This window comes from Canis lupus, chromosome 2 (genome assembly GCF_048164855.1).
Source record: "Canis lupus baileyi chromosome 2, mCanLup2.hap1, whole genome shotgun sequence".
Taxonomy (NCBI): Eukaryota; Metazoa; Chordata; class Mammalia; order Carnivora; family Canidae; genus Canis; species Canis lupus.
The window spans coordinates 14,107,412-14,127,732 of NC_132839.1; the positions used below are offsets into that span (position 1 = coordinate 14,107,412).

Sequence of the window (20,321 nt, forward strand, 5' to 3'; positions counted from 1 at the left end):
GGAGAGAGATGGGAACAAAACAAAATAGATGAAGAACTAATGGCCAACAAACACATTTCCAAATCTGATGAACCCATCAATCCAAGCAGCTCACCAAATCCCAAGCAAGATGAAGGTTTGGGTATGAATAAAGGGGCAAGTTGGTTTTTAGATGCCCATTCCTGAAAGGCTTCCCAGGATGATGAAATCTACCTGTGGGGCAAGAGCTCTGTCTCATGCCCCAGCTGACCCAGCGCCTTCCCTGCAGGGAGAGGGTCAGAGTTTCTACAGCCATAAACCCAGTGATTCTTTTCTCCCCCCAAAATGCAGGCAAATGGGGCACCGGGGTGGCTCAGTGGGTTAAGCTCAGCATGGAGTCTGTTTCTCCCCCTCTCTCTCCCTCTGCCCATCACTCATGCTCTCCTCTCTCTCTCCCCTCTCTGTCTCTCTCAAATAAATAAATAAATAAATAAATAAATAAATAAATAAATAAATAAATAAAGTCTTTTTTAAAAAATGCAGGAAAATGGAGCTGGTCTACTTTTCTACCAAAGTAACAGCAGATATTCAATCCTGGGGAGCCCTTACCAGAGCAGGCTAGGGGATTCTTTAGCTCAGAATGGTCTATAAGCAACAGATCAAATATTATATGTGACAAAATTTTTGAGCACATAGTTACACAAGCAAGAACTCTTGTGTTAAACGAGTATTGGAATCCTCAAAGGTTCAGTGTGGCTGCTGGCATGCTCAAATAATTTCTCAAGATACTTTTGAAATATCAAAACTGTTGAACTGTTTTTGGAAACAGCAACACATTCGATTATCCTTAGATGCAAAACAAACATTTATCCTCCAAATGGAGACTTAAGTTTTTGAAACTCCCAAAAGTTAACCAGATTCACACGTGATAATTATGAGAAGGCTATTGAACTGGATGACACTGATTGACTTGAGCGAGAAAAATCCTGAGGAAGAGAGAAATTCTTTGTGCTTTGATGATAACAGTGGAATTCGTTTCAACATTATTTGACCAACAGAAAAACATCTTAACTTTCTATATTTTCAGGTTACCAGTGGATTTCATTTTATTGATATGAAGCCACCATTTTCTTTCCTTTTTCATACCTCTTGCAAATGGATGCTTTTTAAAAATCACCACAAGAGGGGAGGAAGGGGGAAAGGATGGAGGATTAAGGGTATACGTGTCGTGATGAACACTGAATGACACATAGAATTGTTGAATCGTATTGTACACTTGAAGCTAATAAAACACTGTATGCCAATTATACTTCAATAAAAAAAAATCAGTATATGGAAGCTGTGGCCAGAGAATAACTGATAGTTTTTTTCTCTTTCTTAGCATTTTCCAATCGGTGCATTTTTAGATCTGTGGTTTCTTAGACTTGATGAAATGTAGTGGTTTTCAGGATGAAAACTCTCATTAAAATATATGTTTTGACATATTTGTTAACAAATCAGTTCCATTACTTAATAGTTACCCTATAAAATGACAAGAAGCATTGTGTTTCCACATGAAAACACATGCTAAATTGGAAAATAGTATCTAGAAAATGATTGTCTTTCAAAAGGGTACGCAGATTCCCCAACACTAGCAATTACAAAGCTTGACTTTTATCTACAAATGTTCCTTTATACCATGGTCGTAAATAGTGTACAAATAAGTACAAGTTGCTTTTATTACCAAAGGAAGTATAAATAAATGTATGCTAGCACAGATGCAGTGCAATAAATAGGATACGTTAGCCCCTGGGAAACACTGATAAATAAGTCTTAGTGAATAAATCTTACTATTAACTCATTGCATGGAAATTCACTTATTGAATGAAATGCCTCATGCACACCACTATGGTAGCTGCACTTCGTGGAGTTTGGTTATATTCTAATTAGTCAGTACACACTCATCATCTTCAAGCCAACTCAAGTCTTTCTAGTCCTGGGGTGGCTGCCCTGACCAGCAGCCAAATGCTATCCTTCTGACTCTGAGTCCTGCTGTGACTCAGCTTCCCTCTCTGTTGCACGTCCTACTCCCCAGAGAGGGAATAGCTGTCCCTACTCTTCCTTACATTTCAGATTCCTGGGACTGGGAATGATTTACTCTTTTTTTAATTGAAGTATGGTTGACACACACTGTTACATTAGTTTCAGGCGAACAACATAGTGACTCAACAGCTCCAAATGCTATGCTGGGCTCTCACAGGTGCAACTACTGCTTGTCACACGCACTCTCATGAGTGCATTGACTATATATTCCCTACGCTATGCTTTTTATTTCCGTGGAATGACTTAATCTTACTTCCTGAACTTCTTCAATGAAAAGAAGGTACAACCCAAGGAAGAAAGATGGAAAGAAGAGTTACAAAAATGAACAACAGTAGTAAGAAAGTTTTTGGTGTTGGCCTTACATCGAATTCTTAAGATTGGTAATTTTATGAATACTATTCAGAAACTAGTTAAAAGGATAGATTGCAAAAAAAAAAAAAAATTCAATTCTGGACTTCCCTACCGAATACCTATGTGACCCTGGGCAAGTTATTTAATCAAGCTTTGCTTCACTTTCCTCATCAGGAGAATGGGATTATTGTAAAAGGGGTGTGTGTGTGTGTGTGTGTGTGTGTGCGTGTAATTGCTATACTTGTGTGAGCTATTATTATCAAATGCTCTCAGGTCAACAGAAAAACAGTGCTACATAATTTTGTTCTCCTCTTGTCAAACTACTTCTCACTATGACATTAATAATTTATATAGTCTCTCTCCTAAGAATACCTGCAAATTCAAAGAGGAGCCAGGGGAAGCAATGTTTACCTCAAAGGTTAAGAAAGCTGCTAACGGTGGGATTACAGACAACAACAACAAGCCAACTGGGGAAATATGATTAGATGGTACCTCCTATATTTATCTACTCAATAAGATTGCCCCTTCAGGGGTGGGGATGGTGTGTACATCTAAATGTCTTTAAACTATATGGCATGTTTTAGGGGTATTTTTTATTTTTTTTAATTTTTTTAAAGATTTTATTTATTTATTCAGAGAGAGAGAGAGAGACAGAGAGAGAGAGAGAGGCAGAGACACAGGCAGAGGGAGAAACAGGCATCATACAGAGAGCCTGACGTGGGACTCGATCCAGGGTCTCCAGGATCACACCCTGGGCTGCAGGTGGCACTAAACTGCTGCGCTACCGGGGCTGCCCAGGGGTATTTTTTAAATTCACACATGTGTGTACTTCTCAGAAGAAAACGTCGGTTTTCATCAGATTCCAAGGGGACTAAGAACTATAAATAGTTAAGAATCCTTGCCCTCTAAGCTGCCTTAGTGCTTAAATCCTTAACCCTATCCATATCTAAGAGACACACTTCTACTCAAACACGCACATGTGCGCGTGTGCACACACACACACAAACACACGGTGGCAGCAGCTTCGCTCTGGAACTATCTCTTAGAGGTTCCAAAGAAAAAAGGCTCACGTATACGAGACTTCTCTTTTTAGGGTCTAAGGAGACAGATGCACGGATTTAGTTCTGATCAGTGTTAAAAACACTCTCTTCCATTATTCTGTTCATTATCTGATGCTGTTTTCTATTCTTTCCCTTCTGATGAAAAATATACATTTAGAACAAAGAAAAAAGTAGAAAGAAGGCAATGTAAATTACTCAAAATCCTGCCAATCAAGACAGCTACTTTCAGTTATTTTTCTCTTTTGTAAATACAAAAACATGCACAAGACGTTACAAATACATTATGTACATTATGTAAGTGAAACACATCATAAGTCTGTCACCGTTTTTTTAACCTAACACTCTTCTCTGTCATTAAATGTTCTTTGAAGTATGGTGTTAAAGATGCCTTGGTTACTATACCTGTGTCATAACTTCGTCAATTCATTACTGCTGTACATGTGTTTCTCTCCTAGTTTGTTATTATTATTTTTTAAAGATTTTATTAATTTATTCATGAGAGACACAGAGAGAGAGAGAGAGAGAAGCAGAGACATAGGCAGAGGGAGAAGCACACTCCCTGAGGAGAGCCTGATGTGGGACTCGATCCCAGGACCTCCGGATCATACCCTGAGCCAAAGGCAGACACTCAACCACTGAGCCACCCAGGTGGCTAGTTTGTTATTATTATGAATACAGTGATGAAGATCCTTGTGCCATCAAGCACACTTTTGATTATGTACTTGAAGCAAATTCTTAGACTTGGAATTTCTGGGTCTTTTAAAAAAGGTTTATTCATGAGAGACTCCTAACTCTGGGAAACGAACGAGGGGTAGTGGAAGGGGAGGCGGGTGGGGGGATGGGTTAACTGAGTGACGGACACTGGGTGATGAGCACTGGATGTTGGCAAATCGAACTTCAATTAAAAAAAATTAAAAAGGTTTGCTTTTCTTATTTACGTCTCCCAGTTATTTTACATTTTAAAATACCATTTATGTTTTTATTAAAGGAAAAGCTTAACTATATATTTCCAGTCTTATAATTTGGAAGATTTCAAATATTTGAAGATAATGTATACAAGAAGTCAAAATCAAGCCTCTTAAAATACACACACACACACACACACACACTCTCTCTCTCTCTCTCTCTCTCTCTCCCCTAACATGCTAATTTACAAAGACAAAGTTAAGGATGTACTACAGCAAAGAATTTCCTCCTTTAGCCACTGGGTGTCTCCTGAACTATATGTTTAGCATTCAGGCAGCTATCACACCTAATACCTCAGCAAGCTCTTTTCCTTATGGCATGTAGTAAGAACATTCATTATCCTTTAAATGCGTTACTTTAAAATTCAGCTTCCTATTCAGCTTTCATTATTCAGTGAAATAGATGTATGGTTTCAGATGTTAGGGAGTCTACTCAGTGTTTTAAGAAAGCAGGCAAAAAAGTAAGTCACAAAATTATATTCAGCAAAACAATTTTTATCTGAAGTACTAAGTGAAACCAAAATTGGAATGTGAATTTGAAAGTATTTTAGCTCTCGATTTCCCATAAGAGAAATGTATTTGCTCAAAACCATATTTGCAGATTTCAGATTCCAGTGTGATATATTTCTGGAATGTACTAAAGTCCAAAAAATTCTGCTCCTTGAGCTCCAATTAGACCACTCAGGAATCAGAGGCTTGATCTACACAAGAAAGAGCTCAGGGATGCAAACTCTGATGTGAATAACCAACTAGGAAGCCTGGAGTCCTAATGATTAAGATAAATATATGTTTAGAATTCACTCCTGAGTTCTTTCCAAATAATGTCTTTCAATTAACCAATGAATCCATTTACCCATAAACAATTGGCAAACAATCTGAGAAATCCATAATATGTGATGCATCTTGGCCACACTTATCTTTTTGCATAAATAAACACAGATTTCAATGTCCTTTTTTTCTTCTTCATCAGATATTCATTACTTAAATCGTTATACACTGAAGAGTCATCAGTGCATAATCTCCACTTACTCAGCATTCTCACAATCCTAACAGTAACAGCTCTGAAGGGGACAAGCAAAATCCCAATCCACAATCAAAGGCTCTTCCACAGCCTCCAAAATTCTCCAATTAGCAGCCTAGACCTTTCTTGCAGTCTTCCCATTGATGACACTGCAACATCCAGGTCCCTCTGCCCTTTTAATTGCTTCTTCTTTGACGTGTTCAACGATTTCTCCTTCCTACCTCCTACCTCCCCGTCACAGGCATTCATTAACATCTACTTTTGGTTTCTCCCTTCTCTGTCTCTACCCTCTTTTCTTCTGTAATTTCAACCAAGAATGTTGGCAGTGAAGGTAAGAAATAAGATAGAATGGGAGTTTGAGCCATTTCAAAGGAAATATTTTATTTTATTTTATTTTTTTAAAATATTTTTTTCTTTATTTATTTATGATAGTCACACAGAGAGAGAGAGAGAGAGGCAGAGACACAGGCAGAGGGAGAAGCAGGCTCCATGCACCGGGAGCCCGACGTGGGATTCGATCCTGGGTCTCCAGGATCGCGCCCTGGGCCAAAGGCAGGCGCCAAATCGCTGCGCCACCCAGGGATCCCAAAGGAAATATTTTAAAACTGTTTATGATGAGGAAGACTAAACTAATCTGTAGTCTAAGGAGAAGTTATTAAACAAAGAGTAAAAGAAAGAAGGAATAGCTGCAGGGACAAGGTTTGAGGAAAAATAGGAACAAAGCTGTCTACATGAGCCATGACTCTAGGAAACTGCCGCACTTTTTAATGTGCTGCAGAGTCGTGCTATCTCCAGAACATGGCAGAGCAGAGTTGGGCCAAGGGGCAGGGTGAGGAGATCATCTTAAAAGAAGAAAAAAGAATGAGACCATAAAATGTTTGTCCTTCTCCGATTGACTTATTTCACTCAGCATAAATGAGTGGGAAATATCAGAAAGGGAGACAGAACATGAGAGACTCCTAACTCTGGGAAACGAACTAGGGGTGGTGGAAGGGGAGGAGGGTGGGGGGTGGGGGTGAATGGGTGACGGGCACTGAGGGGGGCACTTGACGGGATGAGCACTGGGTGTTATTCTATATGTTGGCAAACTGAACACCAATAAAAAATAAATTTATATTAAAAAAAAGAAATAGAAAGGAAGGAAGAAAAGAAAAAGAATCAAGAAAGAAATGCTTATGTGTGCCAGGCACTGTGCTAAGTACTCTATAAGAATTAGCTCAGTGTTACTCAAAATGTGCTCAGAAGACTATTGACATAAGAGCCATCTGAGGTAACTGGTAAAAACAAAATTAAAAAAGAAACAAAAAAGACAAAAAAAAAAAAAACCTGTTTCGTTGACCCTACCTTAAATCTGCTAAATCAGAATCTGTGAGGATGGGGCCCAGGAGTCTAAATTTTTCACATTATCTTTCATATTATCTAGGTGATTATTGGGCATGTTAATACCTGAGAACCACTGTGTTATTTCATGTAATGTCCTGGAAAATTAGGAATAGAGGGGGTTTTTTTGTTTTTTTTTTTTTTAGGTTTTTTTTTTTTTTGGAATAGAGGGTTTTTGATATTTTTTTTTATAACAGTAACACAGTGCACTACACGTTTGCTAAGCATTTTGTAGTAATGTTGATAGAAACATACAAGACTTGAGGACGTCAACTTTCCATTCGTTTTGCTTTCACAAAGGAACTGTTTTTAAAAGGCTACAATAAGCAATTATGCACATTGTTGTACGATAAAATATTGTTGACTTTATGACAAGAATCATACATTTGTCAATCCTCAGATGAAAGAGGTATTTTGCTATGGGCAAGATTTCAAGTTCTTTCTCTTTTTAAAATCAGTCATGCCACTATCCTTGAGAAACTAATAAAATCTAAAGAGAAGACTGAAAAATATATACTTTAAAACAGTATATTTCAGGAATAATAATATTTAATCATTCTGGTTTTAATATTTAATATTTAAATATTAATAAATATTTAATATTTAATCATCAGGTTTCCAGGACTTATGACTTACTCTGAAGCCAGTAAATTTAACTTCCATTCAGTTCCTTTGCTATTTTATTAATATTTGATTCCAATTCCATGTGCCATAAGGTGCAGTCTTTCAGAGACAATTTTGGTCAGACCTAAGGTCTTAGATAAATTCCAAGTACAATTATGAAGGGTATAGTATTCCTGAATAACATAATGTTGATATATTTATAGGCTCACTGATAAAAAGTACTTGTTTTTATTAGCCATTCCCTATCCAACGGTATAACAATTTTATATCACAGATGCTTGATCTAAAAGCACACTATTTTCATATTCTTTACTAAAGCTGTATCCTTAGCTTTGAATAAAACAATTCATTGAATGATGATGCATAAGGTCTCTACTTTCTAGCTATTGTCATATGTTTCTGGGTATTACACATAGCTTTAAAAAAAAAAAAAAACTACTGAGCTTAATGAACTACCAAACTTCCTTCTTTTTTTTTTAATGGGAAAGGCCTTGCAATAATCAACAAAAGAATTTGTATCCTGTCCCATCCCATGGTTAGAAATCAATAAGGGGGTTGACTTTTATTGCCGTGAGAGCTAAACCAAAATGAAAACAATAATTAAATAAGACATTCCAGGAAAAAATTAATAAAGAGAAACAGATATATAGGCACATCTTGACAATTTTTTAATTTGTAAGAACAACAACAAAATTGTATATGCGCCAAGGCAGGGAAAACAGGGTTTCTAAAAATAAATTTAGGCTTCCCCAGACAGCTTTACAACACAAAAAGCCAGAAAAGTCATGGAGCAACACGTATGGAATTTTAAGGGAACAGAACTGCTAGCGAAGGATGTTGTACAATTTTGTATTCATTTCTGTGTGAAGCCAGCACCAAAGTATGCTTGGATCCACAGAGACTCAGAAAATCATCATTCACACTTCCTCCCTGAAAAAATTATGTAAAAAATATTCCAGTCAATGAAAAACTGAATCAAAATTTAGATAGAACTCAAAAAAAAAAAAAAAAAAGAAGAAGAAGAAGAAGAAACTACAGTCCAAAAATCTCTGGAGCTTCCCTTAGTTTCACCTGCCACAACAGCCATGGAGTTGGATTCTGGGCTTGCTGCTGGGATAGGTGTCTGGGTGAGCCAGGTGGGACTGCTCTCAGGGCACTTCTTTGGCTTTGCCTCTTTCTGGGCACTGGGACATCAGCTTGTGCAGCCACAATAAACTCCCCACAAGTAATACAGACTCTCTTGTCATAACCCATAACCCCTTAAAATGATGTGTGCCGTACTAGTCTTCCAGAATTTTTTAACAACAGCTACACCACTTGCTTGTGGGAACATTGTCCCAGAAGACATTTTGAAGAAATATGTGTTTCTCCCTCAAAAAAGCAACAACAAAATAAAAACCAGATTAAATGCCATATGAAATGCCAAGATATCCAAATCATGATTTTCTTAAAAATCACACACAATGATGACTCTTTTCAGTTGAAATAGATTGATCTTTCACGAAGCACATGATTTACTTTTTTTTCCAGGTCCTCCTAATGATGTTTCTTTGTTATCTCGGCTTAAGCATAGCATATACAGAGAGAAAAGATGTAGGGAAATAGGCCAATATGGGAGTAGTAGCCACCTCTATAGGTGCTAGAATTCTAGATGATGGCATTTTTCTTTAAAGTCTTCAGTATTTTCTCAATTTTCTTCAGTGATTATGTTTTTTATGCTGCATAAAAAGTTGCTAAATTTAGGGGCTCCTGGGTGGCTCAGTCAGTTAAGCATCAGACACTTGATTTTGGCCCAAGTCATGATCTCAGAGTTGTGAGGTCGAGCCCTACACTGGGCTCCACATGGGGCAGGGAGTCTGCTTAAGATTCTCTCTCTCGCTCTCCCTCTACCCCTCTTCCTTGCTCACTCTCTCTCTTTAAAAAAAAAAAAAAAGTTGCTAAAATCCATATATATATTAAGTATGAACACATGATATCATCACATTAATTTAAGAATACACACAAAATTTCACAGCAATAGTTACAACTAAGTGGTAGAATAGGTAACATTGTTTTTCATAAGTACATATTGCTTCTGAATTTGAAAAAAGACCAATTTGGGTGCACCTGGGTGGCTCAGTCAGTTAAGCCTCTGACTCTTGGTTTCAGCTCAGGTCATGATGTCATGAGTCATCCTGGAATCAAGCCCTGAGTTGGTCTCCACACTCAGCAGGAAGTCTGCTTGGAGATTCTCTCCCTCTGCCCTTTCTCCTGCTTGCACTCTCTCTCTCCCTTTCAAATAAATAATCTTTAAAAAATAATAAAATAAAAAAAAATTAAAAGACTAATTTCATTAAGAGAAAAAGTAAAAAAAAAATGTTGGAGTCATTCTATACTTCATGCATTTTAGAAGGAGGAAAAGTGAATACTGGAGAAAAGAATGCCACCAATGCTATTATTTATGGTAAAGAAAATCAGCCACATATCTTTTCCTCTAAGGCTCAATTTCTATTCTCTTCTCTTCATAGCTCCCTTCCTGTCCCCCTAAAAATAGATCTATTATTAAATTTGAGTTCTTATAATTGGCTCTGTAAGATTGTGCCCATCTCATGCTTTAAATTCCATTCCTCAGGCCTTGACTGAAATATGTTGCTAAAATGCTCACTCCTCCAGTGAGGCCAGATGTGTTAGACAAATACTTTAAATAGATTTGACTGCAGCTTTGGAAAGGCTTCTCTGTCCCAGGGTTTTTAAAAGAGCTGATGTTAAGTGTTTTCATTTATCTTTTCCCTGCTCTAGTCATTTTATCTTTGGCTTGTTAGTGCATGCAACTGTTAATTCTATAATTCCTCTACATCTGAGGAGGACAGAGCCAAATTCATAATGACTCGTATAAACAAATAAGCGAATTTGTTCTCCTTACTCCAGTCATTTCTCAAGCATTTGTATTGCAAATGCAACACAGCAAATGATATTTTAGTTGTAAGAGTCTGTTAAAACTGCTGCCAACTTCTTACAATCATTAGTGGCTGTAAAGGGGTCAAATACCAACCAAGAACTACTTTACTATTGCAGGAGAGAAAGAACTCTAAACTGGAGCATTCATCCCCAGGTATTTTTATATACGACAATATAATAGTGGTTTTTACCTCACCCTAATCACTTTTTCTCCTAGTTATATCTTCCCCAACCCCCACTATGTGCCCTTTTCCTTGCACTTCCAAATAAAATGCAGCCGAGTAATATAGGGAAAAAGATAAAAATGCCAAGGAGCACCCCTAAGCATAGAAAGCACATTTTCAAACTGACTTTGTTTCAAAGGCCTGGGTTTGTCCATGGAAGCCTAACCCACATGTATGCACATGCTTAGGGACATGTTATTTAACCTTTGGAAGTATATACTAGTCTGAAACTGGATGACCAAAACCCAAATGAAACTTCTAAATCTTATTTCCTGTTCAAAAGAGCAGTAGGAAATGAAATACTTGGGAGAAAGGATTAGTTTCAGGAATTTTTTCTCTGGTAATTTTGAGGAGAGAACATGGTAACCAACCGTAGGCAGGGCAGGTAACAAATCCGGATCACACATGGTTTTATAACCGGGCACCCAAAGGCTAAAATGATGCCTAATGCAAGATGGTTTCCTTGAATTCTCTCCAGGGCCACAGTATCTCCCCAGTGACTAATTTGTACGTGACATAAAGAATAAGAGATTCCTTGGAGACAGACCATATTGGAAATATACCTTGACTACCAAGTCATCCCACCCATAGGCCTGTCCACCCTAGCAAATAGATATGGACAGAATTGGGTGAGATAATAAACAATTTTCAATCTCTGACTGCACACATCTCTACAGTGATTCATGGCATGGCAGCAGGGGAAAACCTCTGTTCCATCTTCACTTCTGCTGGTTGAGATAGGGCAAAACAGACCACCGTGTCCCAGCTCGAGACATGTACAAGAATTGTAAATCTGAACTTCTCAGAAGTGTTATGAAATAATACCAGAATTCCTTGAATTGCTGATAAAGAGAAAAAAAAATTCCTTCTTCTTTTTCTTGAGGTGGAAGTTCAGCCTTTGGTTTCAAACTTAAAGTACAGCCTGCCTCTACTAACACCGAGATCTCAAATTGTCCCCTGGCTGCGTCTATAATAGGGCTCCTTACTCATTCTCTCAAGCCCCTTATAAACATGGAAATAAGGTACTTTATAGTCTAGACATTATTAAAAAAAAAATACACCTAGCACTGTGCTAGCAGTCGTTGCCTAAACCAACAATGTTTGTACATTTAAGCTGTAATATTTAAGCTTTCAAGTAATAAGATAATTAGTGATATACAAACTCGCCTACTATTCACTTGACCACATTAGAAAAGATTTCCTTTTTGTGTATAGTTTACTAATAGATTAAAAAAAATTTTTTTTAAGATTTTATTTATTTATTCACAAGAGACACAGAGAGACAGAGGGGCAGAGACACAGGCAGAGGGAGAAGCAGGCTCCATGAAGAAGCAGGCTCCATGTGGGACTCGATCCCGGGACTCCAGGATCACGCCCTGGGCCGAAGGCAGGCTCTATACCACTGAGCCACCCAGGGATCCCCTAATAGATTAATATTAATAGAGAATAACATCCAAAATCATTATTTCCTAGTCTGAAGAATAAAGAAACACTATAGCTTTCAAATAGTAGATTATTTGATAGATAACTTATCTGGAAAGATCTGGTTTTACTACTGTTTCCACAGAATTGATCCAATAGTCTTTCTCTCTTCCTTTTGTTTATGAACCTGAACAATGGGTTAATCCAGGCTCTATCTTTCTTTCATAGTGCTCTCTCGTGAAAAAAGATTTCCTTTTCCCCTACAGCATCTGGTTTCCTCCTCTAAATCTGCCATGGTCACCAACAAAACATTTAAGGTTCAGCAATTCCTATAGGGAAAACACCCTCAATAACTGGCTTCTGTTCCTAAATAAAAACTCTTTCTAAAGGTTCTTTCCCCGGGAGCACTTTATTTTTTTTTTATTAATTTTTAATGATTTCTGCTTATATTCTTAAATAAAATCTTAGTGAAGACTAAATTTGCCAATGTTCCAGTAAGGAGCTCTACACAACCTCATTATCTGTTTCAAGTAGAATTCATGATTAAAAACCAGAGAAATGGAAAGCCCGGTATTGCGGGAATTACCTCATCTGCTCCTTTCTTTTCTCCTGACTTGGAAGGTGATCCACTTGTTTTTTCGCTGACATGCTATAAAAATATAAAAAGAAAAGAAAGAAAGATAAGGTTTAAAAGAAGGAGGTAACACAAGATAATATAATAGTGACCTTAATCCCAAAGGGCTAAATATGTAGCCTATAAAAACAGGACCCCTTTAATCTTCCTTCTGAAAATGCTGATAATTCTACACCGACATAGGTGGCTTTCAAAAATCAAGAGAAGCTACAGACATTCATTTGCGATGTAGAAAGTCAGTCTCTAATTAGCCAGACTCAGATCTGATGGTGATTCCAAGGCGGCATCTCGTCTCCTACAAAATGCCTCACACAATTTTAAAGCCCAAATTGCCAGCGTGGGAGACATGTGGTTGCTCAGGGAGATGTCATGTATAAGGACCAAGCTGAGCTTCAAGCCATATTAAGCCTCATTTCAGCATGGGCTCGAGGGAGGACCGCAGATTCCAAGTCCACCATCGCTTCTGATGGTTCTGGGGAGCTCCCCAGAGTTGTTCCATCCGAGGACTCACCAATGCAGGAAGATACACCCTGAAGGGAGATCATACCCGTAACTTCCATTTACCATGGCTTTAGGATTTCGTTATGTCCAGAAACAGAATTACTTTTCTCACCAGATCCGTGGGAATGAAAGCAAGTATTTTTATGTGGTACATAAAACCTTCAAGTAGATCACATGCTCATTTGTCTTGATGATAAGATAAAATAAGCCATAAAATTTATTGAATTTTTTTTTGAGAGAGAAAAAATTATGTTCCTGAAAAAGGTTACAAAGAATTGCTTCATTGCACATTGTGGGATGCGCAAGAAAGTGGAGGAAAAAAGAACCTAAATATAAGGAAATAAAAACTCTCCATTGGGATCAATCCCAACCATCTTCAGTTAAACCAAAACATAAAACCCTACTACATTACCTAGAGCAGAATCATAACATGGATATGTGAATCAATGAAATTATTTGAATTAAGAAGAGTAGTAGTTACAGTAATAATAATAATAATTTATACCATTCGTTATTATTTATTTTCATACACATCCTTATTTGATACAAAAAAAGAGGCTTATGTGATTTTTAGGGATGAAAAAACAGAGTAAGAAGAATTCAGTGAGCTCTCCTAAGGATACATATCTACCACATGGGAAAAGTTTGCAAAGCAGGTTTTCTGACTTACATACAATATGTTGTTTGTCACTATACAATGCTAAATAGAATAATGTAATATTTCCTTTAGTCATAGCAACATATATTTTAATTAAAACAAGAGCCCAAGAAATATCAGACACATGGATGAAACCTTTCATTAAGAGTTCTCTGAAAAAAAAAAAAAAAAAAAAAAAAAGAGTTCTCTGTATGAAAAACTAGGAGGAGATCACTTTCGCGTGTGGAAAATTCTTCCCAAGATGTAACACTGCCATGGATCAGCGAGTGGAATCCACTCATTGAATAGCAGCCAGGCTGCAACAGCTTTGTGACCGAAGCCCTGTACATGGCCTGTTTGACCTTGATGTCCTAGTCTAGTGTTTGTCTATCCACAGTTGAGAGCAATCAGTATTGAGTGGTTAATGAATCTGGGGAAAAAAATGCTAAAGCCCACATATATAACCATTTGCAGATAGAATTTAAGAGAGATAGACCTACAATGACCAATTTACCCAATCTGTCTCCTTCCAAAACTGGTAAACCGTATCATGCTCATTATAAGCTCCAATTCCCTATCTTTTTCCGATGAGAGACAGACACTAAAAACAAAAAAATCCACTGTTTTACTGAGCCTACTGAGCACCTCATTTACTGTCAGGTGGTATTAGTATTCTACTTTACAAATGAAAAAGCTTCAAGAGGCACTTGTTCTTGTCTGGTAGAAGGTTCCATGCTTTTGGGGGCACCTGGGCTCAGTGGTTGAGCATCTGCCTTCAGCTGAGGTCGTGATCCCGGGTTCTGGGATCAAGTCCCACAACTGGGCTCCCTGCAAAGAGCCTGCTTCTCCCTCTGCCTTTGTCTCTGCCTCTCTCAGTCTCTCTCATGAATAAATAAATAAAATCTTAAAAAAAAAAAAAAGGTCCCATGCTCTCCACAAGCTCCCCGTCTGCTTCCTGTGCATGTGGCAAATATATATTATGATACATTACCCTACAGTAAATGTGCAGACAGCCCTTTCTCCCTAAAATTTAGGTAGATAGATATTTTTCTTTAAAAATTTTTAAAAGGGACCACTCTCTGGTTCAGTCCATCCATAGAGCATGAAACTCTTGATCTCAATGTCATGCGTTCTAGTCTCACACTGAGAGTAGAGCTTAGTTTAAAAAAAAAAAAAAAAAAGTAATAAAAAATAAATAAACATAGAAGTTTTGAAAAAGTCATTTCCTGGGGGCATTTCAAAACTTCAGTCCTCCAGATTAATCAACACCGTCAGTTACTTATTTCCCTTTAAACACTCAAAATCCCTCAAATTAGGTAGGTTCTAAATAGTTTGGGAGGGATATATATAAGAAACACTTTTTAAAATGTTCAGTTATAATGACAACTTAGAGAAATTATGTACTTAAGAATTGGTATTTTGTAATTTCAAAAGAAATATTTGCTCTCAGTTGGAAGCTTTTTTACAATATACAGAAGTATACGGACAAAAAAAAAGTATACGGACATAAAAAAAACACAATCAAATGAGAACAATTTTTAGGAATCTAATGGATTATATTTTCCAAGTTTCTAGCTTGCTATTTTTTTTTTTTTTAAGTAGGCTCCATGCCCCAACACGGGGCCTGAATTCACGACCTTGAGATCAAGATCTGTGTTGAGATCAGGAGTCAGATGTCTAACAACTGAGCTACCCTGGTGCCCCAACCTACCTTTTTATTATAAAATTTTTCTAATGCACAGAAAAGTTAAAAGAAAAATACAATGAGCACTAATATTCTCACCACTTAGATCCAACAACTATTAACATTGTTGCTACATTTTGCCATATTTGTGTATACTACAGACAGATCTATTTGTGTTTGTACCTGCATTTCAAAGTAAATTGTAAATATCCCAAAACTTTACCCCTAAACATTTCACTAAACATCTTCTAAAATTGAAGAATTTTCCCCAAGTAACTCCAATATCATCATCATCACTCTAAGAGAATTAACAAAAATTATCAAACACCATTCAATTTCTAGTGAAGAGCACCTTTATGAATGAACCATTGTCCAGACCATTTCTGGGGGCTTATTCAACATTCAGCAGTCTATTACTGATGTAAAATCAGTTCTATCTTCTCACTGAGAGATATTCAAGGTGCCTGATTTTTTATTTAGTTTTTTTTTTTTTTTTTAAGATTTTATTTATTTATTCATGACAGACACAGAGAGAGAAAGAGAGAGGCAGACACCCAGGCAGAGGGAGCAGCAGGCTCCATGCAGGGAGCCTGACATGGGACTCGATCCCAGGTCTCCAGGATCAGGCCCCCGGCTGAAGGTGGCACCAAACCACTGGGCCATCGGGGCTGCCCTTTTATTTAGTTTTTAAAATTTATTGCTATTTTTCTTAACATTTCAGTAGAGTTAACAGGCCAAGTGCCTCATTATGCATTTCATGGCATAATTGAGCACTTTCTACATAACTGAGCTGATGCAGTGAAATATTTGGGGATGATTTGTCAGATTCAACCGAGCTTAGGAACCTGCAGCAAGCCTAAGAGGGAAGAGAGAAAGTTTTGTCCATTTCTATGCACCGTGGGTAGGGTGGGGAGAGGTGAGAGAAGCACGGAGGAGGAAACAAGCACGATAGGTCCAGAAAGGGAAGCAAACCACAAAACTGATAAATCCATGGAAGATTTTTCTAGATCAGAGAAAGGAAATGAGTATGTTCTAAGCATCTGTTGACTCTGTGCTGGCCCAGTGTTAACCATTTCCCCTAAGGGATCCCCTTCACTTGCCACCGCAACTCCAGAGCACACGCCGTCACCTCATTTTATGGATATAGAAATTGAGGATCTGAAAGGTGAGGCCTTCCTCCATCATCCCACATATTCAGATCATAGTCTGTGGGCCAGAGACTGGGCTACTCTGGATCGAGTGAAAAGCTAGCTGAGATCCTGGGATTCACATCAAGAAAAATCTCAATCCAATAGTCTAAAATGAAAGCAACAAACCAAAACAGAACCTTTCCATTCTGGCCTGCTTTCTAAAATGAATCAAACAGTCCTGTCTGTAAATTCAATCCTATAAGGAGCTGGAGGCCAAAGACAGGAAGAGCAGGATGCTACTAACCCTGCTGCAGTAGAAATTGCATCATGGAGCTAAAATGAAAGTGGTGGTATGAGTGGCAGGAGTTCAGAAGCAGGGAAAAGGCAGATAAGGGACTTCACCGTCTTCCCTTAAAAAGAAATAATTTTCCAAACTGTTTTCACCCCCGTGGATCACTGTGTATTTGGCAAGTATAGCTGTCCTCTCTCCTCATTGGAGGAAACAGAATTGTTATGCTTAAAATCTGGGCAAACCCATAAACCTGTCAGGAAATCACCAGGAGCCAAGAGCAGTCAGGCCGGCAGCCTGTGAGCTCCCCCAACTGAGCGCTGGTGCTAATGAGCATCGGGGCACCCTCCCCACCGCTGCCCACACACACTCTGACAGACACACAGACAAGAACATATGTAACACAGAAGAAAAACAGAGCAAACTTCCACACATAGACAAAAGAAGAAAGAAGACAGAAAAAAACTGAGCTTCTGCAAATGCAAGCCCAGCTGAGAAAGTACCAAATGCTAGCATGCTTCTGAAATGCCTTTGCTTTGTTAAAAAAAAAAAAGTCAGAATTTTCTTTTAAGGGGATGACAGAAACATTCTAAAATTAAAAAAAAAAAAAGAGGTGACCCTTGCACCACTCGGCGAATATACTAAAAAATAATGAACTGAATTGTATATTTTAATGGGTGAATTTAGAGTTTGTGAATTATACTTACATAAAATTGTTTTTTAAAAAAACAGCAAAGATTATTTGAAAAGAGCTCGAAAGTTTTTTTTTCTTCAACTTGGAGGCAAGGCCATAGAGATCAATATTTGCATGCCAGCAATAGCTGTGGCAAAATCATGAAGCAATAAGAGCTTATCTTGGTGCCCTCTGGACTTTCCTGTGCACAGAGCTCAGCTCTCACACTGCCTTGACATTGCGTATGGTCCGAAAAGCTCCTTTCGGTCCCGTCTAAGGATCAGAAAGCCCTCGTTTAGTGGGGCGTGTATGTGGGGGTCTCATCCTTCAAACGTGGGTCACAAACACCTAGGAGACTTGGAAACACTCATGCCAGAGTGTAGGATATTAGCTTGTCTGGAGTTGGGGCCTGAGCACAGACGCATTTTCCTAAGATTTCCTAGCAGATTCCGATATGCTGCTAGGACTGGAGACAAGTGGTTTTGGGAGGAGATATGTGTGCACCCTGACAGGAAGCAGAGGGCTCTGCTCCTCCAATCACCTCACTGAGTAGCACCCACCAGGAGATTCCCCTGGCCAGCCCGGCTGGGGCGACTCTGGGTAACCTCTGATTGCTCAAGGAAGGAGCACAGTGCCCTGTGCTCACACCAACATTTCCCGACTAGTTCTGAGCCTTGCCCTATTTATGGCCTGTTTTATCTTCATATCTGTTCATTAGCCTCGATTTACTTAGTGTCTTATACAAACAAATTAGCACTTTATTTTATACTCTCTTTCTCCTGATTCCTTCCTAAGTGTAGGATTGTCTTCCCCACCAGATGGTAAACTATATTCTGATATTTCTGGTCCTGTGGTAGGGGTGTGACAAATAATTCTTGACTGAATGAGTGTTATTTCTATAAACCTCTAAGCATTGCCTGAGAAGTACTTTTGCTCTGTTCAGAGAAAGAAGCCAAAAAAAAAAAAAAAAAAAAAAGACTTGAAAAATTAAAAGATGACACGTAAATTGGTATTTCCAGCAAAATACCTTAAAATCTATTCTTGTATGTATTCTGCTTGCTAAAACAGCAATGTTCAGCCAACAACAGAAGGACCAAGACCCAAGATGTAAAGCTGGTTTTGCTATAAAACCACATCCCTGGGGAGCCTCTCTGCCTTCAGGTGAATTCCTCACATGCTGCCCCCCACTCCTCCCAATCCCTGGCCCAGCTCCTCCTTGCTATGTGGACCAGTGGACCTGGGATGTTTGGGATGGATGACCTCAGGCTTGGGAGGCAGGGACAGGAGACTGGAGGTGGTGAGTGGGTGGTCTTTCCCCCTCCTTTCTGCCTCTAGGAGACTGTAGTAGTGTCTCCTGCAGGATGGCCTAACTGTAATTCCAGTTTCCCCAGGGTGATCCAGCTCCCTCCTGCGTAGTAATGAGAGAAGCTTCCTGATATTTCTTATCTCTGGGATGCCTCACCCTCCCCAGTTGACTTCCCAGCCTCTTCCGTTACCTGGGTAACCAATTCCCTGCATTCCTTTCTCTGACAAACTCTGATGGGACAGAAAAAGCCTGGATGTGAAAGGCTATGTGACCTTGGGCACACAGTTTAACCTTTCTGTTTTCTACTTGTAAATTGAAACTGATAGTACTTAGCCCAAGGGCTGACATATTTCTGAAAGGAGCTGTTAATGAGGAGCCTGGCCCACTGCCTAGCTCATTTTAAGAATACAATAAAAGTTATTCCACTCCCTGGTTTTCCTCTGGCATCAACAGGATTGTACTGAATTATGAAACAGTAAAATGAATAAGAGACGTAAGCAAAGGTTTAAAGGTTTCATTTTCTAAGGCTATAAATGTTAGAGCAGAGAATGTAGCTTCTTATTTTTTCTAAGTACAAAGCAACCAGGTTCATCTGATAAATCTGTGTTCGGTACTTTATCTATTATGGTTGTATATTATATTAGTCTCACGTTTCCATATTTCACCTAGGGAAACAAAGTACATAGGGAATAGAGAATTCTTTTTCCAAGCAATCTACACCAAGTTGGTCACAGGCATGACACTTAAATGTGCAGTTTCCCATGTTTTAAAATACTCTGGGGGGTGGGCCTGGGTGGCTCAGTCCATTAAGCCTCCAACTCTTGATTTCAGCTCAGGTTATGATCTTATGATTTCAGGGTCATGAGATCCAGCCCTGCGTGGGGCTCTGAGCTGGATGTGGATCCTGCTTAAGATTCTCTCTCTCCCTTTCCTTCAGCCCCTTTACCCCCACAGCCCATCTTCTCGCCATCCCATTCACATTCACGATAGCTCTCACACCATGTGTGCTCACGCGCGCGCTCTGTCTCTCTCTCTCTCTCTCTCCCTCTCTCTCTCTCGTATTGAAAAACAATAAATTAAATAAAATACTTTGGAAGGGAGAGGTGTATGTATGTGTATGTGGGCGTGTATGTATGTGTGTTGGGTGGGGTCCATGGGACTGGGAACTAAATAAAGGAAGAGTGGCACAACATTACAATGTTGATAATGATTAATGATGATGGGTATAGGAATTCATTATATTATCCTCTCTTCTGTGATAAAAAGTCTTGAAAAAGTTGGAAGCCTCTTATCTCAAGCATATGTATCTCCCCAGAGTTACCCAAAGGCAATATCCTAGCCATTCACTTGGTTTTCATATTAAAAACTCCAAACTCATAGAGAATAGAGTTGACTTATTTTAATTAAAAAATTGATGAGTAGCTACCATGTGCTAAGTATTA

General features: G+C 38.6%; 1 protein-coding gene across 36 annotated transcripts in view; it reads right to left on the bottom strand.

The window, feature by feature from the left end:
* CAST (calpastatin) overlaps nt 1-20,321 on the bottom strand; it is a 111,846-nt gene that overhangs the window by 85,507 nt on the left and 6,018 nt on the right. For all 36 annotated transcript variants that reach the window (XM_072790212.1, XM_072790196.1, XM_072790137.1 and 33 more), the window contains exon 2: nt 12,612-12,674. In XM_072790212.1, the coding sequence (XP_072646313.1) occupies nt 12,612-12,674 (63 nt within the window). The remainder of the gene's footprint in view (nt 1-12,611; nt 12,675-20,321) is intronic.